The 26,855-nt window shown below is 42.9% G+C and overlaps 1 protein-coding gene and 1 pseudogene across 1 annotated transcript in view; one reads left to right on the top strand and one right to left on the bottom strand.

Moving 5' to 3' along the window:
* Window positions 1–26,855, bottom strand: part of LOC126355655 (putative neural-cadherin 2) — a 615,318-nt gene that overhangs the window by 11,604 nt on the left and 576,859 nt on the right. The window contains exons 4-5 of the mRNA XM_050006019.1: window positions 24,869–24,984; window positions 12,412–12,594 (exon numbers count right to left, since the gene is read on the bottom strand). Of these exons, the coding sequence (XP_049861976.1) occupies window positions 12,412–12,594; window positions 24,869–24,984 (299 nt within the window). The remainder of the gene's footprint in view (window positions 1–12,411; window positions 12,595–24,868; window positions 24,985–26,855) is intronic.
* Window positions 2,908–3,025, top strand: LOC126357071 (5S ribosomal RNA; annotated as a pseudogene).

The raw sequence follows: 26,855 nt of genomic DNA on the forward strand, positions 1-26,855 counted from the left end.
TGGTTCACAGGAATGATGTTTTCTAAATCCATGTTGACTGTGTGTCAATAGACCGTTTTCTTCGAGGTAATTCATAATGTTCGAACACAATATCTGCGTTAACAATATGGGCCTGTAATTTAGTGGATTACTCTTATTACCTTTCTTGAATACTTGTGTGATCTTGAATACTGCTGTGATCTGTGAAACTTTCCAGTCTTTGGGTACGGATCTTTCTTCGAACGAACGGTTTTATGTGATTGTTAAGTATGGAGCTAATGCATCAGCCTACTCCGAAAGGAACCTAATTGGTATACAGTCTGGACCAGAAGACTTGCTTTTATTACGTGATTTAAGTTGCTTCATTACTCCGAGAATATTTACTTCTACGTTACTCATGTTGGTAGCTGTTCTCGATTCGGATTCTGGAGTATTTACTTCGTCTTATTTTGTGAAGGCATTTGGGAAGGCTGTGTTTAGTAACTCTGCTTTGGCAGCACTGTCTCCGATGGTATCTGCATTGCTATCGTGCAGAGAAGACACTGATTGTTTCTTGCCGCTAACATACTTTACATACGTCCAGAATCGCTTTGGATTTTCTGCCAGGTTTCGAGACAAAGTTTCGTTGTAGAAACAGTTATAAGCATCTCGCATTGAAGTCCGCGCTAAATTTCTAGATTTGTAGAAGATCGCTAATCTTGGGGATTTTGCATCTGTTTAAATTTGGTATGTTTGTTTCGTTGTTTCTGCAACAGTGTTCTAACCAGTTTTGTGTACCAAGGAGGATCCGGTACGTCGTCTGTTAATTTATTTGCTATAAATCTCTCAATTGCTGCCGATACTATTTCTTTGAATTTAAGCAACATCTGGTATACATTTATATTATTAACTTGGAATGAGTGGAGACTATGTCTTAGGAAGGTGTCAAGTGAATTTTTATCTGCTTTTTTGATTAGGTATATTTTTCGCTTATTTTTCGAGGGTTTGGGGACTACAATATTCAATCTTGCTACGACAGCCCTGTGTGTTCACTAAACCCTGAATCGGTTTTGATGCTCGTTATTAACTCAGAAGATCGGGCTCTGGACGTATGTCTCTGGCGCATCGTACTGCATCTGCTGCAGCAATTTAAGCAGATGTTGGCACCACAACGCACTGTTAGGAATCAGTGATTTCAACGACAGCTCCGAGCCAGACCCTCTGTAGACTGCATTCCGCTGACCCCAAAACCACCGCCATTTGCGACTTCAGTGGTGTCAGGCGAGAGCTCACTGGAGGGCACGAAAGAGATCTGTTGTTTTTTTCTGATGATAGCTGGTTCTGCCTCTGTGCCTGTGGTGGTCGTACGTTGGTTGGAAGGAGGCCAGTTGAGAGCCTGTAACAAACCAGTTGTTAGATACATTGGACCTTCACCTGGAGTTAAGGTCTGGGGTGCGATTTCGTATGACAGCAGGAGCAATCTCGTGGTTATCCCACGGACGCTAACTTCAAATTTATACGCCAGTCTGGTGATTTAAGCAGTTGTGCTCCCATTCATGAACGACATTCTAGGGAGTGTTATTCAATACAATAGTGCTCCTCCACATACCGCAGTTGTAACCCAGCATGCTCTACAAAGTGCCAACTTGTTGCCTTAGCCTGCTAGATCCATCGCCAGTAGAGCCCATGTACGACATGATCGGACGGCAACTCCAGAGTCCAGCATTGACCAGCATTGTTATTCTTGTTGTGGTCTTCAGTCCAGAGACTGGATTGATGCAGCTCTCCATGCTACTCTATCCTGTGCAAGGTTCTTCATCTCCCAGTCCGATTTAATTGGACTACATTCCATTATCCTCGTTTTGCTTTTGTTTATGTTCATCTTATAACCGCCTTTCAAGACACTGTCCATTCCATTCAGCTACTCTTCCAGGCCCTTTGCTGCCTCTGACAGAATTACAATGGCATCGGCGAACCTTAAAGTTTTTATTTCTGCTCCATGGATTTTAATTCCTACTCCGAATTTTTCTTTTGTTTCCTTTACTGCTTGCTCAATATACAGATGAATAACATCGGGGATAGGCTACAACCCTGCCTCACTCCCTTCCCAACCGTTTCCTGCCTTTCATGCCCCTCTATTCTTATAACTGCCATCTGGTTTCGGTACAGATTGTAAATAGCCTTTCGCTCCCTGTATTTTACCCCTGCCACCTTCAGAATTTGAAAGAGAGTATTCCAGTCAACATTGTCAAAAACTTTCTCTATGTCAGCACATGCTAGAAACGTAGGTTTGCCTTTCCTTAATCTATTTTCTAAAATAAATCGTAATGTCAGTATTGCCTCACGTGTTCCAATATTTCTGCGGAATCCAAACTGATGTTCCCCGAGGTCGGCGTTTTCCATTCGTCTGTACAGAATTCGTGTTAATATTTTGCAGCCGTGGCTTATTAAACTAATAGTTCTGTAATTTTCACATCTGTCAACACCTGCTTTCTTTGGGATTGGAATTATTATATTCTTCTTGAAGTTTTAGGGTATTTCGCCTGTCTCATACATCTTGATCACTAGATGGTAGAGTTTTGTTAGGCCTGGCTCTCCCAAGGCTGTCAGTATTTCTAATGGAATGTTGTCTACTCCCGAGGCCTTGTTTCGACTCAGGTCTTTCAGTGCTCTGTCAAACTCTTCAAGCAGTATCATATCTCCTATTTCATCTTTATCTACATTATCTTCCATTTCTATAATATCGTGCTCAAGAACATTGTCCTTGTATAGCCCTGTATATACTTCTTCCACTTTCTGCTTTCCCTTCTGTGCTTAGAACTGGGTTTCCATCTGGGCTCTTATCCATCCCTGTATTAACGGACCAAATATAACAGGCATGTCTGCATGCTTGCATTCAACATTCTGCGGATAAAGCCGGTTAGCCATGTACCAGCCTTTCGCATTTGCGCCAACGGCCTTATCATAGTGGTAACACCGGTTCCTTTCAGATCACCGAAGTTAAGCGCTGTCGGGCTGGGCTAGCACTTGGATGGGTAACCATCAGGTCTGCCGAGGGCTGTTGGCAGGCGGGGTGCACTCAGCTCTTGTGAGGCAAAACTGAGGAGCTACATGATTGAGAAGTAGCGGCTCTGGTCTCGGAAACTGACATACGGCCGGGAGAGAGGTGTGCTGACCACATACCCCTCCATATTCGCATCTGGTGACGCCCGTGGGCAAAGGATGACACGGCGGCCGGTAGGTACCGTTGGGTCTTCACGGCCTGTTCGGAAGGAGATTCCGCGTTTGCAATGGCTCATCTCACGCTTTCATTAACCTGTCATCTTGCAATGTAATCCAAATTTTGCATATAACACCTAAAGGTCGCTTACTCAATATTCTGGAAGAGGTCGAAATCTACACACATGCACACAAATATCCACAACAAATACTCAACGAGCAATTAGATCTGAAACATAAACACTATATAGAAAACTTTATTCAAATCATTGATCATGAAAAAGGATAAACAATCAAAGACGTAAACTAAGCCAAACCAGTCACACATTCACAGATAAAAGTAAACACGGTAACTAAGAGAAATCGGTAACTGCTCTGATGTAAACTTATAACATAGTTGGTTAAACGTCAAACAAAAAATTGTCACACACAATAAATAAAATTCAGCCTATAATTTCCAACAAATATAGCCTATGAAAGCTACGTCATAAAATAACTTTAAAAGACGCAAGAAAAACGCTTAGGTGACTAACCAGCGATGTTATAGGTAAGTTAAGAATTCCATAAATGTATGGTAGTCAATCTCATATATGACAAGTACGCTACCGTCTGACCTAGAAAATAGCATGTAATAAAATCATTACTTTCAGATCGCCTGATGATGGCAATAGTGCTGAAACAGGCTTGTCGTGACTAAATAAACATCTCAAAAAAAAAAAAAAAAAAGAAGCAGCTTTTTCGACTTAATTCGTAATGTCTTTACACGACTTATATCGAACTGCGGACCCATTGGAAACAAAGTCACTCACATATGTTCAGCGTAGATAAATGTATAGCGGTAATTCCATTACTCTACATTATTTTTCGGTGTTGCAGTTTGTTTCCGTCAGTGTATATGTAAAGCAAAACGAGACCACGGACTAAAGCGTTAACAAAACACGCAAAGAGCGAACTGTGGCGACAAACTAGCTGGCACCTGATGCGGCAACACTGCAAGGTCAGCGGCGACCTTCTGCAGTCTACGTTCTCGAGGGCGACTATAGTGAAATGAAATGAAATGTCTTGTGGCTAGGGCCTCCCGTCGGGTAGACCGTTCCACTTATCGTCAAAGGTGTCAGATAGTACGGAAACAGAAACCAGTCATATCCTAGTTACCAATGATATGACTCTTTTTTTGTTTTCAACACTCATCTACTTCTTTACTTAGTAATTTCCTCATTTACTAAAATTCGTAACGTTCATAATTGTACTAAATCCATCTACAAACTCCTGGCGGCATTCCTAATTATACTAATTTAGTAAAACGTGTTTGGTTACGCGACCGCATAATCTTTCGTGGCATTCACGAGACTTCAACTACGTATTTATTGGAATTTCGAGAATTCAGGAACGCAGTAGGGCACTGGACGTTCATTTCAATTATTTCTGCATTAGCAGGCGCGTTTGCGGTGGTGGAACGTAGCCTGTATTACGCGGCGGGATTTCCGCTGCTTGGGAATTGTTTGTTACGAGGCATTTCATTAGGCATAAAGGGGAGGGCCGAAACTGGCAGCGCCCTCTGCTCAGCGGGCTGCTGCTAACCACTGGCGGAGGGATTCCTTTTATGGCGTTAGAGCTCCTCAGTTTTCAGGCCTAACTAAAGAGCGGAGAAAATCTGCTTTCCTTACAAATAGAAGCCTACGTGCGCTCGAGAGTTTAAAATGAGTAAGCTCAGTAGCTTGTGTAGTACGTCCGTTGCAGGTCTTCATCAGCATAAGTACACTCCAGTTCACACTTGAGTGCCTAGCAGAGGGTTCTTCAAACCACATTTAGACTATTTCTAACAGCGCGTGGGAAAAACGATCACTTAAATATTTCAGTACGAGCTCTGATTTCTTTTATTACGATGGTCATTTATCCGTATCTAAGTTGGTGAAAGTAAAATTTATTCGCACTCAGTGATTGAAAACATATTCTAACTGTTTACAGTACTTGTTAAAGTATAAGAGATGAATTTTATGGAAAAAATATTCTAGCTCTTTACACTACCTGTTTATAAACATTTTTCATTTTGTTATCGGTGTTATATATGCAAAATGTTTTCGAATTTCCTACTCGAGAGAAAGCTATGTATAGTTGACTGTGAGAAATGCAGGAGTTTTTGAGTTTGATGTCGCAATATTTTGAAGTTTCTCCGTGCGCTTTGATAACTGTAAAACTGTAGGCTAATTTAATTGGAAATTGCACTCTTTTAAACAGGATTGGCAATTCAGTAGAGATCAAAGGTATTCTGGGGATAAGTAGTGTGTGTTATTTGTACTTTCCAGTCATAAGTTCGGCTTAGATGATGTTATTCGATTGCTGTTTGACAATCATCCTTGTCCCATTACATAGTTTTCAGTTGAAATTTCTGAGTAGTACAATCGGAGATCTAGTTTTAAGTCGAAAGCAGTGTAATGGCATTCTCGTTACTTGCAACGAGTTTAGAAATTCTGTACAAAAGTTTGCGCTTTCTTCAACGTTCAGTATCGTGTCGATCGATTTGTATATTCTCTCTTCATGGGGAATTATCTTTTAAATATTAAAGTTGATATAGTCGACAATAATATTTTTATTTGCCAAAATTGCTCTTTCAAATAGTCAGCCTGGATTGGTATAGTTATGAGCAATGTTTGGATAAATTTAGTCGACGAGTTGGTTTTCCCTGTAGCTATGTTGTAAAAATCACTGTTGAGTTTAATGAGGCAGGTCCTCTGGCAACGAATTCACTTACATGTATTCGGAAAGTGCTTCATCTAAATTTTTAGATTACTCTTTGCACATTTCTACATCTACTGTTTTACTAGTGGCCAGAACAGACTATTGGCAGACTGTTAATGGAGCGCCATATGTTTCGCGGTAGTTCCGCGAGCAGCCATTTGCGATTACGGAAATCGTGCTTTTCTTTCATTCAGACACGACACGGTTGAACACGTTCTATTTTATTTGTCCGATAATATCACGAAAATACTTCAGAGTACTTGTCCTGCAAATATCACGCGAGTTCTTGAGCATTTCTTCTGTAGTCATTCAGGTTATGCTATTAATGTTATGCTATTAGTGTGTACTTTTCTGAAATATGTTGTTGTTGTAGTCTTCAGTCCAGAGACTGGTTTGATGACTGTTATAGACTGTTTATTCCATTCAGCAGATCCGGTAATTCTTTTTCACTTTCACTGAGGATAGCAGTGTCGTCAACCAGTCTTATAACTGATATCCTTTCACCTTGAATTTTAATTCCACTTTTGAACCTTTCTTTTGTTTCCGTCACTGATTCTTCGTCGTGGAGATTAAAAAGTAGCGGCGAAAGACTACATATCTGTCTTACATACTATTTAATCTCTGGATTTCGTTCTTATTCTTCCACTATTATTTCTCTCTCTTCGTTCTTGTACATATTGTATATATCCATCTTTTCCCGTCTTTCTCTCATAATTTCGAACATTTTGCACCATTTTACTTGTCAGAAGCTTTTTCCAGGTATAAAAATCCTATGGATGTGTGATTTTTCTTTAGTCTTGCTTCCTTTATCAACCGCAACGTCAGATTTGCCTTTCTGGCCCCTTTACCTTTCTTAAAGCCACATTGATTGTCATCTAACAGATACTCAATTTTGTTTTCCATTCTTCTATAGAGTAGCGAAATATAAAGAAGAAGGAAATAATTAAGGCAGGAGAAGTAACCATAGGTATAGTGAAGGCAGAGGACAATATGAAATGTGTAATTCAGGGAATACTCTAGCTTGTTACTCGACCTTGTGCAAGGGAGAATAAAAATAGGAATTGAGACGGACCGTAGCTAATTGCGGCTAGTGTTGCTGCCGGTCTGCGATGTATCGCTCTCCGAGCGTGCAGCGACAAAGATTATAGGAGAAAAGAGGGAACAATTGGACACTAGGATGGACGGGCAATTGAATGTGATGGTTTACCATCAAGCAGATTGCAGTGCTTCGTCGAAGCATAGCTTATAGCGGGCACGAGAGGGTGTACGCAGCAGTCGAAGCCGAGCAATTGAACGGTTGCGCACATGAGGATACGGCACTCGGCTTGGAGCAAGTTCCTCGTCGCAGCGGGTCGAGTTCGTACTGGGCGACGGCATTTGGTGACTCGCTACAAGCGGAATACGATCCATGCTAAGCGGCTTTAGTTGGTGGCTCACTGGGAAGGCGTTTTGCGCTGATTGAAATTTAATCTATATGGATGAAGAGAACTGAGCTTTGTTTCGATATTATGTGGGTGAGCACCTGTAACTCTTTAAAACTTTCTTCGTTGTCTGTGTTTTGATTGTTTAGTGTATTTTGCCCTGCTCCTAACGCCATACAGCTGTATTAGCCTTATGTCAATTAGATATGTCAATATGGTGGTTGCTTTTCAAAAAAGGCGTTTTATTTTCATATTTTTCTAAAGCTACTTTTAGATCTTTCGTGTGAATTCTATTTTATTAAGTTATCGTAAGCCTGGCAAATTTATCGAAAATACACTCTTGTTTAACAAGGTTAAGTTTGCAGTCGTTGGCCCATTAGCTTATCACAACTACCTTTCTCTAATTGTTTGCTATTCGACGATTATTGCTAGTGTCTATGTGTTGCCTTTTCAAGTAAATTAACTGCTGAGTAATAGTGCAGCACCATTAGCTGACGCCGTGTATATTTCATTTAAAGTTAGGTATTAAACGCTTCCTATTTTTGAAAATACTTTATTAATTGTTGTTATTGGTGCTGTGTTGGAATCCCGAGCTCGAGGTGGGTTGTGAGCTTGTGAAATCATCATGTTTGCTATTTCATGTACATTCGTCTGTTGGTTTAGAATTTTCCTGTACCAACCTCAGCTGCTGGTATAATGCGAGGCCTGAGAGCGTGTTTTACCCGTCTGTAAGAGCCTTTGTAATTAACAATGTTTGTGGTCACAGCTATTTATTTAGTATAAAATTTTGTAACAAAAGGTTGGAAATTTAAAAATAGTTTCCTCTGACTATGTTCCTATTCACTCCCGAGTTTGAACGAAATTTCGTCTTTCATCTTCTATTCGTGATTGATCTCGAGCTGTATTTAATTTCTTTGAAATTAACCCTAACCTGATATACTGACGGAAAAAATTCACAACACCAAAAAATAGTTAATGTAGGATAAGGAAATATGAAATTTAGGGACTGAATTTGTCTAGCTAACATAATATAATTAAGTGGTTAACATTGTATGATCACAGGTTAACGTAAGTGAGAGATAAGTCATCGCAAATGTGAAACGCTGGTACATTGATAACAGCTGTAACCGCCAGAATTTTGAAATAAAGAAGACCGATGATTTTTTTAAAGAAAAAAGCTGGAGATAATGTTGCCAGCAAGTGTCGGAATTTGACAGCGATATAATGGTGGCCTATCGCTACCGCTGTTCATCGTTCTGCAATGTTTCTGCTCGCGTTATTTGAGATCTAACGTCACGCAGGATCTCGAACCGCCTCAAGCGACTAGCGCCCGGGATGACCGAGATACTGTTCACTCAGGCCTGAAGGCTTATAGCTACTTCAGGCCTCAGGGAATAGGATTCATTGGAGGAAAACAAATATCCAATCGAATAGTGCGACTACGACAACTTCTGCAGCACCACACCATGTCATCATGGCGACTGCTCTTGCTTCCTCCCTTGACGTCGCACCAGAAAGAGGTGCACATACACTGGTGCTGGCAACCACAACTCTAGGCATAGAAGTGACACCACGATGTCTCCTCAGGCAAGTTCCAATTCTTCATGCTGTCGTAAACGCAGTTGCCACTGTGATACAGGCCTACACCTCGCTTGAAAGAATGGAGAGCCAGTGAGTACACAACAAGGTCAGTCTAGTTCACAAAGCAGATAATTTGGACAGCAGCCGTCTTAAGACTGTGATCTGTCTTCGAGGCTTCAGTGACATCATGTTTAAACAAGATGAAGGAAGACCTCATGTTACCTGTGCTGTCATATCCTAGCTCGAGACGGGAGGTGTTTCACTGTTGCCCTAACCAATACGTCTTCCATATTCCTCATCCCTTGAAAGCATTTGGTCATGTGTTGCCGAGATACTGCACTTTTGATAGCCACTATGATAGATGAACTCTGTCGCAGACGAGAAGCACCATGAAATGGCATATCCGTGTGAGTTACGTAATCTTAGTTCTATTTGATGCCTAGTTGATCATGGCTTAGCTGTAGCTTGTAATGTAACAGAGCATGTAAAGCCATAAATGCATATCCTCCTATTTCCATCTATTGTATTATAAATTTTTTGCCTTATTTTGCTACCTGAAGATAAGACATTTCTGTGTCTTTATATATTGTAATTGATTTACTATATATATATACATTTATGTCGATGTATAATTGTTTTTTTTTTGTAAATATTATTTGTATTTTTACGCTGGGCCTGGCCTAGGGAAAACTATGGTATCGAGCGATTACATCGATAGGTCGTGTGGAGAACCAAAGTGTTTAGGACCTCTGGTAGTGTTGACTCTGCCGCATGGAGCGCGGGCAGAGGAGAGTCTGGCGGGAGTAGGGCGGCGGAGCTGGTGTGTTGTGTGACGCTCCCGCGGGTTGCCGCGCTTTCGGGGTTTGGCAGCATGTAATTACGCTCGACTTGCTATGATAGTTTCTGACACGTGTCGCGGACGGGAAGCATTAGGTGGTGCACATCAAGAGCCCGTTTCGCCTGGTGACAGTGTCGAAAAGAAGGCGCGCCAACATCCAGCTTCTGCAACAGCGACGGCCGACAATGAGTGACTGTTGCCACCTACTCGACCGACGACTTTAATCAACCAACAAGGAAGGCTGGAAGCACGTAAAGTTTTAGAACTGTATGGCAGACCTCAACTTTTAAAATTGCTCCATTTGCCTCACATAATTACAGCAACTTAGCATGAACCTTTGTTGCTCATTGTCCCAATTAAATTACCAAGCAGGGTCCCTTCCTTTTCCGGAATGAACCTCAGTGTCGTTGAAATTCAAACGCCAGCATTAAAGTATTCATAGCTGGCTACAATATTTAGATTACGAGTGCGAGTTTTGATACCATATTTTAGCTTACCTGTGACTGCAGCTCAGCTTGGTACGTACTAAATTTTACTATTGTTAATTGTTCAGAATCATTTAATTCAAGTTCAAAGTTAAATCTCTTATTTCTAAATTGCGTAGATTCAAGTAGTTTTTGAAATGATTGTTGAGGTGGCCCAAGACTAACCTTATTTAATTGAATTTCGTAGTGATTCAGAAACAAAGTTCACTATTAATTTCAGCCACTAAATTAACTTTTAATTTTCCAGTTTTATTAATTCTTTTGCTAAATTAAGTCAGAGTGTAGCGAAATTTATTACTTCTGAGAAACATTCAGTTTTCACACAACACGTGTCAACCTTCAGTTGCCACGCTTTTAGTGCTAATTATATGTGCAATAACCTCTCTTTTTCAGGTATTATAGTAGTTGTCCATAGGACTGACGACCGTAATTTTCCCCAAATCTCAAATATCTAATTATCACCAGTTAATTGTTAACGTAACGACTGCACATTTACTTTACTTATTAACTTTACCCCTTTTCAAAATTAATTTTCACCAATTTCTTTTGCATTTTTTCTTTCATTTAGATGTACACCTTTCCTCCCTCTTTACCGAAAAATTAACTTCGGTGATGATTGCTTTTACCAAATTTCCGTTAGGTGCACGCGGTTTAATTTTTCACTGTCACTTAGGCCAAGAAGTGAGGGGGAGGTTAGAAGCAAATAAATAGAGATAGCAAGTTTACTGTCAAATCCTATGGTTGTGATGAAAATTGGAGTGAGGGTGGATACTAGAGTGCAAAGTGGCTCACCACGCTGGTTGGGTGTTTGAAGAGACACAACAGCCCTTTGTGGAAGGGTGAGTTCGGCTACATTATGGAACATTTAGCTAACGGGCTAACGAAAAGCTAAAAAGACGTTGAATGGCTGGTTTGCTCGAGGTAACAGTGTATCCAGTCTTGAGTGCCTAAAAAATACTGGGGTCCGCCAGAAAATTCAGTCAACGAATCACAGTCTTTCAAAATTGTGTATGACCTATTTATTATACAAATTATTTCGTGTGTTCGAGACATCTAGGGAAAGAGGGTCTGTATTTCAACCAAGTCATCTGGTAAGATTAATTAGTTTGTCACAACCGCAGTTATTATAAAACGATGTTAAAATCTAAAGCAGCGTGTGGAGGGAGGTAGGGGCCCTGACAGCTGGCCCAAAGTTTGTTATACGAGCCGGTCAGGAGCACAAGACTTCTTCATCAACCCTCCTGAGTTGGCGGATGGATTTGAGTGTACTAGTGTACAACATTGGTGAGGTGTGTATCATTACCTTGCTTCATTGGCGTTGGTTTCCCCTATCCAGGAACAGTTTGTGTCCTAGACTTTTTAACGTAAATAACCAGTGTAAGATTTGATTAGAGCTTCTTAAAATCAAATGTGGCGTGCTGTAGTTGCGCGTGACTACTGTATTGAAATACAGTCTCATCCTAACACTTTTTGTGGTTTCAGAACCGTGTGGCGATCTTGATCGTTTCAGTAGCTTTTAATACTTGATGTTGTAGCACTTGTATGCAGGGTGGCAGGACGCAGAAGTGAAAATGTAGTTGGAGTCAGATGAGCTTGAGCGTGAAAAGCAGATCGCGGTCCGCTGGATTTCGTAAGTTAAGGTATCTGCACGAGGTAGCGCGACACAGCAACATAATTCCAACCCCTAATGGAACAGGCAGCTTATACCACCGCAAGTTCTGTGTACCAAATTAAAAAATCCACTTCGGCTGCCAAGTTTCCATCTCCAGCCCCCCCCCCCCCCCCCGTTGACAGCACAGTTGCTGGAGCTACGCTCTTATTTGACATGGCTGTGACCTCCCATCGTCGTAATTATCTGATGGCACCTGAAGATGAAGCTTTGGGCTTGGAAACCGGTCTTGCAATAAATAAGAAATTATTGGCAACTGAGACGGATATTTTATTCCATTAATATGTTCCTCGGTTGCGGATGTTCCCCTGATCAAATATTTTCTTCCTACTGTCTTGAACATACACAAAAGTTAAAATTAGTTGCAGTTTTAGTCTCCAGCTGTGTAGATTCAAAGGTAGAAGTAAACGGAGGTGGAGGAGTCGCCCGATAAGTAGGATGCAGAGATCCCGGGTACGCAGAGAAGCAGAAGCAAAAGCAGAGGCAGCTGCAGCGACTGACCGTGAGAATCCTGATGGGCAGCCTGGCGGGGTCCTCCTCCTCCTGCAGCTCGGCGTGGTAGACGGCGCTGCGGAACGCTGGCGGCACGTCGTTGGCGTCCGCCACGCGCACCACCAGCCGCGCCTGCCCCTGCCCGTCGGGCAACCCGCCCGTCGCGTCTGTGGCGCGCAGCTGCAGCTCGTACTGCGGGCAGGCGAAACCGCCGCGATTCAGGTGGCTAGAACAGCCTCAGCAACTCATTTGAGCCTACGGTGTTATAACGACCCCAACTGAAACTGCTCGTACCGAAACACGCTAATGATAACGTTTCCCAAAGAATCTTTAAATAGACCTATGAAAATGTCTTCTCCAGTTAGAAAAAAACGTGAAACGAAGCACTGCCATTGCGACTGGCACGCTAGAAACCTGAGTGGTACTTATCACATAATTATCGGTGCACTGCACAGATGCATATTAAGTCCACGTGTGCCAAACTGCGTTCTGGAAAGCTACATTCGTAATATGCTGTGACTGTGTACGAAATGTAATTATTCACAAAATTTAAAAATAATCATTTAAAGATTCCACAACTAGTATTTCCCAACTTAAACGTATTTCCACTTTTAACTAAAGCTTTTATGTGTTTGTGGTTGGTCATTGTTTATAAGGTTTAATTACTATACCTATACATTCAGAAGAAACAGAATAATAGCAAAGCCTAAAAATCAGCTGAAACGAGTCAGTTAATAAAGATGAACGCTGTAAATGTTTGGCTGCAAATCAAAATGAAAATTTGAAATGAAAGAATCGTACTATTCTGCTTCTTTGACACTCAAGGTTATCAATTTGTGCTCTTTCCGTAATTTCCAGTTTCCGGACAAATAAAGCAGCATCTTAATGTATTTTGGATATTTTCACCCATTAACGTCTTGTATCATAATTCATCAACTTAAGACATTAAGTCTGCAAATGAGTCCGTGAATTTATTGTGGCACTTTATTTTACAGGTCTGTCTTGATCACACAAACTTTCACACTCCGCTATTACCGGTTTGGGCTACTCCAATCTTCGGATCATAAAACATTCCGATGTAGCTATCAATGTCAAATTAAACATGTAGGTATATAGTAAGTGCTCACTTAGCTTCTACTTGTGTAATTTGACCCTGATATCTACATCAGAATATTTTATGTTCTATCATAATTTTAGGGAGTAAACCGTCACTAGGAATAATATGATAATAGGATAATATGAGTAGTAATCATCTAAGTACATAAGTTAGAATACGCATACGAGGTGCGACAATAAAGTAATGAGACTGATTTTCTTTGCAAGATGTGGTAAACCGGCAGGCTTGCGTGCGTACAATATCTTTGACCTTGGTCTATAAGCTGCTTCTAGTCTAAGCAGCACATCGATGCAACTGCTCAGTCGTGAGTTGTGCTGTAATAAGCTAACACGTGTTTGTGTTTCTCGTCACGGAAATGGAACCGCATAATATTGTGCAACGGTATGCCATTTATTTTTGCGTTAAATTGGGTGAAAACGCGACGACAACTTTCGGTAAGCTTCAGAAGTCTTTTGGAGAGGAGGTTATGTCAAGAGCTCAAGTTTTTCGTTGGCATAAAATGATTAGTGAAGGCAGAACGAATGTTGAAGATGAAGACCGCAGTGGACGACCATCAATCTCATGGACGGATATCAACTTGACCAGGGTGCGTGAACTCGTACGATCTGATCGAAGATTATCTGTGAAAATGATTACAGAAGAACTGAACATCAATCGAAAAACGGTTCGTCTAATAATAACTGAAGATCTTGGTACGAGAAAGATTTGTGCAAAAATGGTCTCCAAAAATCTCACATCACAACAGCGAGAAACCAGGAAAAATGTGGCAGCCGATCTGCTAGAGCAAACGGAAATCAATCCAGAATTGTTGAGCCGTGTTAGCACTGGTGATGAAAGTTGTTTTTTTCAGTACGATCCAGAAACAAAATGCCAAAGTTTGCAATGGTGCACAAAAAGCTCGCATGTCAAAGTCAAAAGTGAAATGCATGCTTGTGTGCTTCTTTGATTCCAAGGGAATTGTTCATAAAGAGTGGGTGCCTCCTGGACAAACAGTTAACCAATATTACTACAAAGAAATTTTAGAAAGACTTAGTAAAAGAGTTTTTCGTGTCCGTGCCAACATTGCTGATAATTGGATTCTGCATCACGATAATGCGCCATCCCATACTGGTCTAACATTACAGCAATTTTGAACCTCAAAACAAATTACAGTATTACCACAACCACCTTATTCACCAGATATCGCTCCGTGCGACTTTTTTCTATATTCAAGAGTCAAACGGTGGTCAAAGGACACCATTTTCAAACAACACAAGATGTCGAAAAAGCTGTGACGAGGGTCTTGGAGGATATTACAGAACATGAATTCCAGAAATGTTACCGTCAATAGCAGAAGTGCTGGAAAAAGTGTGTGCAATCAGATGGGAACTACTTTGAAGGAGACAATACTAAATTTGACTAAAACGATAAGCAACATTTTTTTCACATCAGTCTAATTACTTTATTGTCGCACCTCGTATATCGGTAGTGAAATTCGTAATAACTTATCTAACACCATCTAAGAAGAATAGTAATGCCCTTGTTTCAACGCAAAACGTCAGTTCCGTCCACCAGCTCCGTCGGCCAATGGGTACCGACCGATACGCATGCCATCCCATGCCGGTCATGTCATATGGTGCGATGTGGAGCTTGTGGGTTTAGCACAACGCTCTCCCGGCCGTTGTCAGTTTTCGTGGTCTGGAACTACAACTAATCGGTCAGGTAATACCACGAGGCGCTAGTGCATCCTCTTCCAGTCCTTCGACCAAGGACATACCCATGCCACTACCGAGAAACGAACCTGGGTCCTCCACATCGCAGTCAGCCGCACTGACCACTCAGCGATCAAGACGGTTTCAAGTTTCCACACTGCACAAAGAAATGACTTTCAGAATTCATTAGATACGTTCTCAAAAGCTCACAAAGCTTTTCCATCTATTACCGTAAAACGTTTAATCACTTATCCGATAATATATGATTGGCGTGCAGCCACGGAAATTTTAGATATAACTTCAAATCGTCCTTTATGGAATAAGTCCTTCTACTCTAATGTTGTATATTGAGATAGAGACTGGTGGCATATGTAGTACATTAGACCAAGACGTATACTTTGTTGTTATATTTGTGAATCAATTGTAGTATGAGCTATGATAAACACTTATACATTCATTTTCATTAAATGTATGCCCCTACACTATTTAATTGTCTCTAAATGGATACCATAGAAGCACACACATCCAAATCATGCTGGTTTGTTAGATATCTTGCAGATGATTTATGGAACGTGTACGTAACTAACGCTCAGACGGCGCTGCTTTCAAATCAACTTAAGATTTTTTACTAGTCATCAGTCTTCTGACTGGTTTAATGCAATTCCTCTCCTGTGTCAACCTTTCCGTATCGGAGTAGCACTTGCAAGCTGCCTCCTCAATTATTTCCTGGATGTTTCTCCAGCCTCTGATTCCTCCACAAATTTTACCCTCTACAGCTCCCTCTGGTACCATGGAAGTTATTTTAACTGTTGTCCCACCATCCTGTCTCTTCTTCTTATCACTGTTTTTCCTCACTGGTTCTCAGGCGAACTTCCTCATTCCTTACGTTATCAGTCTACCTAATTTTCAACATTCGTCTGTACCACCACACCTGAAATGCTTCGTGTCTCTTCATTAACAGTTTTCCCACAGTCATGTTTCATTACCGTACAATGTTGTCCTCCAAAAACACATTCTCAAAAATTTCTTCCTTAAACTAGGATCTTGATACTAGTAGACTTCTCTTGGCCAAGCACGTCCTTTTGTCAGTGCTTGTTTGCTTTGTATGTCGTCCTTGCTCTGTCCGTCATTACACAGGTAGTTGAATTCCTTAACTTCATCTGCTTCGTGATCACTTTCTCACCGTTCTCATTCCTACCTTTCCTCGCTACTTTAATCTTTCTTCGATTTACTCTCAATCTATTCAGCAGATAATGTAATTTTTCTTCGCTTTCACTGAGGATAGCAACCTCATCAACGACTTTTATCATCGGCATCATTTCATCTTGAATTTTAATTCCACTGTTGAACATTTCTTTTGTTTCCATCATTGTTGCTTCGATGTATATATTGAACAGAAAGTGTGCAAGACTACGTTTTAATCCAAGCACTTGGTACATGCTCTTCCACTCCTTTATTGCCTCTTAGTTCTTGTTCACGTCGTACATCACCCGTCTATCTATAGCTTATCCCCATTTTCTCAGAATTTCTTACATCTTGGATCATTTTACATTGTCGAACGCTTTTTCCAGGTCAACAAATCCTATGAACGTGTCCTGATTTTTCTTTAATCTTGCGTCCATTCCCAACCGTAAAGTCAGAATTGCCTCTCTGGTGCCTTTACCTTTCTTAAAGCCAAACTGATCGTCATCTAACACAACCTCAGTTTTATTTTCTATCCTTCCGTATATTATTCTTGTAAGCAACTTGGATGCAGGAGCTGTTAAGCTGATAGTGCGATAATTCTCGCACTTGTCAGCTCTTGTCGTCTTCAGAATTGTGTGGATGATGCTTTTCCGAAAGTCAGATGGTATGTCGCCAGACTCATACATTCTGCACACCAACGTGAATAGTCGTTTTGTTGTCACTTCCCCAATGACTTTAGAAATTTTGATGGGATGTTATCGATCCCTTCACCATATTTGAGCTTAAGTCTTCCGAAGGTCTTTTAAAATCTGGTTCTAATACTAGATCACAAACGTCTTCTACATCGACTGCTCTGTCTTCCTCTATCACGTCATCAGACAAGTCTCCCCCGTCATAGACGACTTCAATATATCTTTCCACCTATGCTCTCTCCCCTCTGCACTTAACAGTGGAGTTCCTATTGCACTGTTAATGTAATCGTTCTTTCTTTAAGTTCCAGAGAAGGTTGTTTTGACTTTCCCATGCGCTGAGTCAGTCCTTCCGACAATCACTTCGTTTTCGATATCTTCATATTTTTCATGCGACCATTTCGCTTTAGCTTCCCTGCACTTCGTATTTATTTCATTCCTAAGGAGCTTGTACTTCTGTATTCCTGGCTTTACTTGAACTTCCTTCTTTCATGTATCAACTGAAGTATTTCTTCTGTTACCCACAGTTTCTTCGCAGCTACGTACTTTGAAGCGACGGTCTTCTTTCCAACTTCTTTAATTGCCCTTTTTAGAGATGCCCATTCCTCTCCAACTGATTTACCTACTGAGCTATTGCTTTTCGCAGTATATATGGCCTCAGAGAACTTCAGTAGTACCGCTTCATTCGTTAATACTTCCGTATCCCACTACTTTACGCATTGATTCTTTCTGACTAGTCTCCTGAAATTCAGCCTAATTTTCATCTTACGAAATTTTGATCTGCTCCTGGGTACCTCGTACAATCCAATATTTGCTTTGGGAAACTCTACCGGACCATAATGTAATCTAAATGAAATCTTCCCGTACCTTCTGGCCTTTCCTCCAGTTTTTTGAACAGAGTATTCGCTATTACTAGCTGAAGTTTATTACAGAACTCAGTTAGTCTTTCTCCTCTCCAATTTCTTGTTCAAAGCTCATATTCTCCTGTAACCTTTTCTTGTACTCCTTCCCCTACAACTGCATTCCACTCCCCCATGACTATTATATTTTCATCTTCCTTTGCGTACAGAATTACCCGTTCGCGATCCTGGTATACTTCCTCTCTCTCTTCGTCTTCGGCTTGTGACATGACATGTATCCCTTACCTATCGTTGTCGGTGTTGGCTTGCTGTCGATTCTGATGAGAACCACTGTATCACTGAACTGACCACAGTAACTCACTCTGTACCTTAACTTCCTACTCATTACGAATCCTGCTCCCGTTATACCATTTTCTGGCGCTGTTGGTATTATCCTGTGTCCACGCCCCATCTCTGTCTTCCTCTACAGTTTTTGCCCTCTACAGCTCCCTCTAGTACCATGGAACTCATTCCCTCATGTCTTAGCAGATGTCCTATCATCCTGTCCCTTCTCCTTATCAGTGTTTTCCACATATTCCTTTCCTTATACCATTGATTATTGCTGACTGTTCTGCCTAAAGGCAGAGAGTTTCTCACCTCAAAGGGGAGAGTGTGTCCAGAGTCTCTGTCCGCTCCTCCACCGTCTTTGACAAAGCCGTTGACTGAATGAGGGATGTCTACCTATGCTGGAAGTCTTCGGCCGCCACTGCTGATGACTTTTATTCAAAATTTAAGTGGTGGCCGGGTTCGAACCTGGGACCGAGTACGTTTCGTTTGATTACTAATCAAAGGCTGTAGGCGAGTATGCCGTTTGTCGATGACGATGTCGTGTTTGTAGATAACACAGATGTAGTATACGAGATGTTTGAATAACTTAGTGCATGCAGCTCCTTAGTACGCAGCGAATTCACCAATATTGAGGCTTTTGCGCATTGTGGTGGAGTGTGCCAGGTCTGCAGCTGCGACTTTCTTCTGTGTGGGGAAACGAAATTTCAGCATGCTGGTGGTATGCCTTGTCATCCTCGTCGTCGTTGTTGTTATCTCCAGTCCGTAAATTGGTTTTCATGCGTCTAATCAGACGAGCATACCCTGTGCAAACGTCTCCATCTCTGCAGAACTATGTTTGAATCTGCTTACTTTAATCACGTTTTAGTCTTCCTTTACGTTTTTTATCTACTGCACTTCCTCATACTCACACACACACACACTTCCCTCTATTACCGAACTAAAGTTTCTTTGATGTCTCAGGATGTGTATCAATTGATTCCTTCTTTTAGTCGACTTTTGTCATAAATCTGCTTTTCTCCCCAGTTCGATTCCTTTCAACACACTTGTTCGGTTGCTATGTAGCAGCGTTCAACCACAGAACAACTTTAAAAGGTTTACTAAACGAGAATCACCAGGGTCGATGTGAGCGAGTAAACCAGATGCTGGAAGAATCACACCAGAAAGTCAGTAAGTCCTCTCATTCTCGTTATCAGCCCAGTCGTTGATGGTCTGTATAGGAATCCATAATCCAATCTGGTAGAGGGCGCGTCACGAGGATAATATCAACAATCACTGAAGCTTCTGGTCGCTGCTTGGAAAGGTATTCTGGCCTCTAGGTGGCGGGAACAAGTTAGTCGCCGGGAGCACCACATCGTTTGGAGGTGAAGAGATCGGAGATTCCTTGTCCATCTTGACCTCCAAAAGTGATAAAGTGATACGGGATTCACAGAGTCCAACGCCTGGACGCTTGAAGAAATAAGCGATTTGGGGGGGGGGGAAGGGGGGGGGAGGCAGCGCGATAGGAAGGGTTGCTGAACTGGATCTGGGAAAGGATGAGCTGTTGCCAGGCAGGATGGAGTTCACTTGCGTGCCACACAAGATATATTCTATTCCATTCTGTGTCAAACATCGTGTGGCACCGACTGGTTGCGATGACGCCCAGAACCCATTATGGCACCCAACCGCATGAGCAGCCCCACACGGTAATGCTCACGGCATAAGTTGCTGGTATCCTCTGGAACTGCGTGTTTCGTGGTATGATAAAGCATACAGGGCGTCTTCCATGTTGGCAATAGCGATGGATTTGCTCAATAGTGTTTTGAATATGCGGACAAAACACACGGCATCACTATTAGCGACGGTATGAAAAGGGGCTGTTTTTCCTGCAAAAGCCCATGTGGTCGATTGTCCGAGACCAGGTTGTGAAGAGCACCTTCTATGGCGAACAACACTTTTAGAGCATGGGTGTGACATTTGAGTGGGCCACTTTGGAAATTTGGAGTGTGTGTCGACGACCATCGGCCACACGTCACCGAGGTGGGGGCCAGCTCTGTCGTGGGCATGCCACAATACTTACTGCGGTGTCGGCTACAGTCAAAATTTCTGTAGCGGTGCCGCCTGCGTGGCGGCACATATCCCTAGACATGCCTGGCTAGCAGAGGTGCCGCCTGGCAAATGGCTTCGTGTGCGTCTCTCCCAATGGTCTGCATGCGGCATGAGTCGCATAGGAATTACTACCTGACACTCGCCCTGAGCCGTTGAACAAACAAGGATGCCACTGATGATTACAGCTGATATTGTAGTGATTGCGTCGTTCGAAGGCCGAAGGTGTCGTTCGTGGAGAAGTGGCTCGGACCAGCCCACGGTGATGAAGCGGGTCACCTATTTGGGTATGACGGCCTCTGCTGTGGCTTGAGCAATCTGGGAAAACCATCTAGAGCACCTACAGCTCCCCAACAGCAAAATTCATCGGATCCTATTTGTTGAAGTGAATATATATTTTGAACGCGTCGTGAGGTGTGATGGGTATTCGGCAGGCGCAATTGGAGTGACCGATGGTTTCAGTTCAACGTATGTCGCTTAATTGGTGACGCAACCAAGTACGCATCGAAAAGGAGAACATTTCACATTATCTGTCAAGATTGTCGGCAGGCAACACAAGGAAATTACACTACTGGCCATTAAAATTGCTACACCACGAAGACGACGTGCTACAGACTCGAGTTTCGAACCAATTTCGCATACACAAACAGCAGTCGGCCGGCGTTGCCTGGTGAAACGTTTTTGTGATGCCTCGTGTAAGGAGGAGAAATGCGTACCATCACGTTTCCGACTTTGATAAAGGTCGTATTGTAGCCTATCGCGATTGCTGTTTATCGTATCGCGACATTGCTGCTCGCGTTGGTCGAGATCCAATGACTGTTAGCAGAATATGGAATAGGTGGGTTCAGGAGGGTAAAACGGAACGCCGTGCGGGATCCTAACGGCCTCCTATCACTATCTGTCGAGATGACAGACATCTTATCCGCATGGCTCTAACGGATCGTGCAACCACATCTCGATCCCTGAGTCAACAGGTAAGGACGCTTGCAAGACAACAGCCATCTGCACGAACAGTTCGACGACGTTTACAGCAGCATGGGCTATCAGCTCGGAGACCATGGCTGCGGTCACCTCTGACGCAGCATCACAGACAGGAGCGCCCGCGATGGTGTACTCAACGATGAACCTGGGTACACGAATGGCAAAACGTCATTTTTTTCGGATGAATCCAGGTTCTGTTTATAGCATCATGATGGTCGCACCCGTGTTTGGTGACATTGCGGTGAACGCACACTGGAAGCGTGTATTCGTGATCACCATACTGGCGTATGATCCGGCGTGATGGTGTGGGGTGCCATTGGTTACACGTCTTGTTCGCATTGACGGCAATTTGAACAGTGGACGTTACATTTCAGATATGTTCGACCCGTGGCTCTACCCTTCATTCGATTCCTGCGAAACCCTACATTTCCGCAGGATAATGCACAACCGCATGTTTCTGGTCCTGTACAGGCCTTTCTGGATACAGAAAATGTTCGACTGCTGCCCTGGCCAGCACATTCTCCAGATCTCTCACCAACTGAAAACGTCTGGTCAATGGTGGCCGAACAACTGGCTTTTCACAATACGCCAGACACTAACTACACTTGATGAACTGCGGTATCGTATTGAAGCTGCATGAGCAGCTGTACCTATACACGCCATCCAAGCTCTGTTTGACTCAATGCCCAGGCGTATCAAGGCCGTTATTACGGCGAGAGGGGTTGTTCTGGGTACTGATTTCTCAGCATCTATGCACCCAAATTGCGTGAAAATATGATCACATGTCAGTTCTAGTATAATATATTTGTCCAATGAATACCCGTTTATTTTCTTCTTGGTGTAGCAATTTTAATGGGCAGTAGTGTATGTTTACCGATTCGTCAAGCTGGATTTTCTGTTGATGGTCTTGTAGCAGGTCGTCATTTAATAGCGAGAGTGGAGGGGGATGCACTTACGGCTATAGTTGATGAGATGCTGATTGGCTGGATGCACTACGTGAGAGCCAATCTGAGCATTGGCGTCCTCAAATGTGGGAGACACGGAATCTCGTGTATCCCTTTGAAAAGTAACTGGGCGATCGAAAATGATGAGTGTGATCAACGTTTACTGAGGATGTGGCGTAAGAGGTCTGTATCAAGATGATTTTCTCTTGTTTATGCATTCGCCGTGCCACAGGACGTCGTATGTGGCTGCCTCAGGCAGCGCTGAAATGGCCGAGCCTGTGACACTTCGAGCACCCGCGTGTATCTGTGAGAACACTGCTATTGGTGAACACATTGTGAGCACTCCAGCAGAGGACAACTATGGCGTCATCTGAATGTGGACTGGATGCAGAATACTCAGAGGCTGCTCTAAGTGGCGCTGAATGCCGAGTTTGCTTAGCGCAGTCTACTAAGGAACAAGTCATTTGAATACCGATTCCACTAATTGGTGCGGAAACAGGGTGACCTTTGAGCGAGAGACACAGAGCTGCTAGAGGTTGAGCAGTCTGAGTCTCAGTTACACAATTTTTTGTGCGAATGGGATTAGTTGTCGACAGAAGGTAAGGTGGAAATGGCTGCGGCTGCTGCACCAGCTTCGCTGTTCGTAGCAGGAGTTGCAGCGCCAGCTCGTTCTGTGACTCTATCCTCTGCTACAAGCACTCTTGTTGTTTTGTTGCCGCTCCTTTTGATATTGTTGCTGTTGTAGCACTAAGTGCTGTACCAAAGTTTAAGATACTCTGGTTCTTTATTAGCCGTCATAGATTGCTTGCTGGGTTAGAGTCCTGTCCCCTGGAACTATGGCAGGAATCCTTGTGGACTGTTTTGTACATGCTTGCTTACATCCTATGTGTTCCTGCATGCACAGATTTTGTGAATTCATAGTTAAACAATCACAGAATAAAGCTTATTAAACGTGAACGATCTGAGTGGATGTGAGTGAGCAAACTTGATGGTGGAAGAATAATACCAAAAATCGCATGATTCTTCGGGAACTCGTTATCAGTAAAGCACTTAATAGTCCACACAGCAGTCCGTGGTCCAGTCTAGTAGGGGGCAGTTAGGGTCGAGTAACGCGTCACTAGGCCCTTGCCAACAGTCTTCACTAGGCGGATGCTCCGTTCGTGGGACTCTCATCGCTGCTTATAATGGCATATTGGCCTCCAGCTGGCAAGACGACGTCAGTCGCCGGGAGCTCCTGCTATCGTCAGTTGCCATGCCAAGCACCTCTCTGAGTGTGCAACGTCAATATCATCTGTGGCAAAATCAACGCTATTATCCGGGCTATATACTAGAGATTAAGTACCTCTTCAGTACTTATCCGATTTACCCATTTCATCTTCAGCACCCTTCTGTAATACCACATTTCAAAAGTTTGTTTCCTCTTCTAGCCTGCAGTGTTATCGTTCACCTTTCACTCTCGTGAAATGCTACATACCAGTCACATGTCTACCGATGTTACTTCCTAACATTTCATATTCAACGATAACATGTTCTGTTTTTCAGTAATATTTTTCATACTATTTGCACTCTAGATTTTGTACCGTCTTTACTTCAGCCATCGACAGTTATTTTGATGCCGAAATAGCAAAGCCCATTTCCTATTTTTAGTGTGGCATTTCCTAATTTAATTCTCTCGGTATCGACTGATTTAATTCGACTGCATTCCATTACCGTTCATTAACTTTTCAAGGTACTTGCGTTCACCGAGCGAGGTGGCGCAGTGGTTAGCACACTGGACTCGCATTCGGGAGGACGACGGTTCAATCCCGTCTCCGGCCATCCTGATTTAGGTTTCCCGTGATTTCCCTAAATCGTTTCTGGCAAATGGCGGGATGGTTCCTTTGAAAGGGCACGGCCGATTTCCTTACCAATCCTTCCCTAACCCGAGCTTGCGCTCCGTCTCTAATGATATCGTTGTCGACGGGACGTTAAACACTAACCACCACCACCACTTGCGTTCAGTTGCTCGCTCACATCTTTTGCCGTCTCTGAAAGAATTGCAACATCACCGACAAACGTAAGATTTTTCGTTGGTTTCCTTAACCACTTGCTCATTATACAAACTGAGCAATGGGCTATAAGCTACAACCGTGGTCTCTCCTTTCTCTACTGCTTCCTTTTTACGTCCTTAGAATCTTACAACTTGTTCAAGTTGTAGAACACCTTTCGCTGCCTGTCTTTTGTCTCTGCTACATTCAGAATTTCAAAGAGTGTATTTCGGTCATGATTGTAAAAAAGCTTTCTTTAACCCTGCGAATGCTATTTACTGTATGTTTGCCTTCCTTCAGTCTGTCCTCTACGATAAACCACAGAATGTGTATTGCCTACTAGGCGTCAGAGTCCGGGATCAATGTATGAAACTGTTTACCAACTTTTGTTCCCTATCTGCAGGAGCATTCTTCAGAGATGAAACTACCAACTGCAGCAGAAAGCTTTCCACGCAGGTTGCCAATTTTACTTCTGGAGATTACTCCTGAAAGTGCGGACGACGGACGTACTGCAAACTCGTCTTGTGTAAGAACGTTGGGAGGAGGCTGAAGAGAGAACTCACCTTTGGCCGAGCTTCGTAGTCCAGCTTGCCCGCCACGGTGACCCGACCCGAGGCGGCGTCCACTGCAAAGGCGCCCAGCTCGTCTCCCGCCACTATCTGGTACCGGACCGCGCCGGCTGCACACGGAAACAGACACGTCGCTATATAGGCGCTGCTGGTACTTTAGGGCAGATTTTTAATTCTTAAAGGCTTACAGCTATTACTTCAAAATCATCATAATGTGATGGAAATGCTTCTGCGCTTTCATAAAATTCTGGTATGATGTACAGCTGTGCAGACGTTGCATATTGGTGTAACTGCTCACAGCACAACGTATGCCTTGTAATTGAAAAAGTAGTAACTCTGACTGTCGAGAACAGATGTGGCATCAGCTGAGGACATCCGATGGGAGGTTTGTCAATTTAACTAAAATAATTTGTAACAAATAAGGAGGAAGCCCTGGAATCAGTTAACTGGAAACCTATCTTTTTCTTCCGGCATATACAGGGTGGTCCATTGATCGTGACCGGGCCAAATATCTCACGAAATAAGCGTCAAACGAAAAAACTACAGGAATGAAACTTGTCTAGCTTGAAGGGGGAAACCAGAAGGCGCTATGATCGGCCCGCTAGATGGCGCTCCCATAGGTCAAACGGATATCAACTGTGTTTTTTAGATAGGAACCCCCATTTTTATTACATATTCGTGTAGTACGTAAAGAAATATGAATGTTTTAGTTGGGCCACTTTTTTCACTTTGTGATAGATGGCGCTGCAATGGTCACAAACGAACAAGTACGTCGTATCACGTAACATTCCGCCAGTGCGGACGGTATTTGCTACGTGATACTTTATCCGTATTACAATGGACCGTTTACCAATTGCGGAAAAGGTAGATATCGTGTTGATGTATGGCTATTGTGATCAAAATGCCCAACAGGCGTGTGATATGTACGCTGCTCGGTATCCTGGACGACATCATCCAAAGTGTCCGGACAGTTCGCCGGGTAGTTACGTTACTTAAGGAAACAGGAAGTGTTCAGCCACATGTGAAACGTCAGCTATGACCTGCAACAAATGATGATGCCCAAGTAGGTGTTTTAGCTGCTGTCGCTGCTAATCTGCACATCAGTAGCAGAGAAACTCCGCGAGAATCGGGAATCTCAAAAACGTCGGTGCTGAGAATGCTACATCAACATCGATTGCATCCATTTCTATGCGCCAGGAATTGCATGGCGACGACTTTGAACGTCGTGTACAGTTCTGCCTCTGGGCACAAGAGAAATTACGGGACGATGACAGATTTTTTGCACGCGTTCTATTTAGCGACGAATCGCCATTCACCAACAGTGGTAACGTAAACTGGCATAATATGCACTATTGGGCAACGGAAAAACCACTATGGCTGCGACAAGTGGAACGTCAGCGACCTTGGTGGGTTAATGTATGGCGCGGCATTATGGGAGGAAGAATAATTGGCCCCCATTTTGTCGATGGCAATCTAAATGGTGCAATGTATGCTGATTTCCTACGTAATGTTCTACCGATGTTACTACAATATGTTTCACTGTATGACAGAAAGGTGATGTACTTCCAACATGATGGATGTCCGGCACATAGCTCGCGTGCGGTTGAAGCGGTATTGAATAGCATATTTCATGACAGGTGGATTGGTCGTCGAAGCACCATACCATGGCCCGCACGTTCACCGGATCTGACGTCCCCGGAGTTCCTTCTGTGGGGAATGTTGAAGGATATTTGCTATCGTAATCCACCAACAACGTCTGACAACATGCGTCAGTGCATTGTCAATGCATGTGCGAACATTACGGAAGGCGAACTACTCGCTGTTGAGAGGAATGTCGTTACACGTATTACCAAATGCATTGAGGTTGACGGACATCATTTTGAGCATTTACTGCATTAATTTGGTTTTTACAGGTAATCACGCTGTAACAGCATGAGTTCTCAGAAATGATAAGTTCACCAAGGTACATGTATCACATTGG

The sequence above is a fragment of the Schistocerca gregaria genome, chromosome 3 (genome assembly GCF_023897955.1).
Source record: "Schistocerca gregaria isolate iqSchGreg1 chromosome 3, iqSchGreg1.2, whole genome shotgun sequence".
In the NCBI taxonomy this organism is placed as follows: Eukaryota; Metazoa; Arthropoda; class Insecta; order Orthoptera; family Acrididae; genus Schistocerca; species Schistocerca gregaria.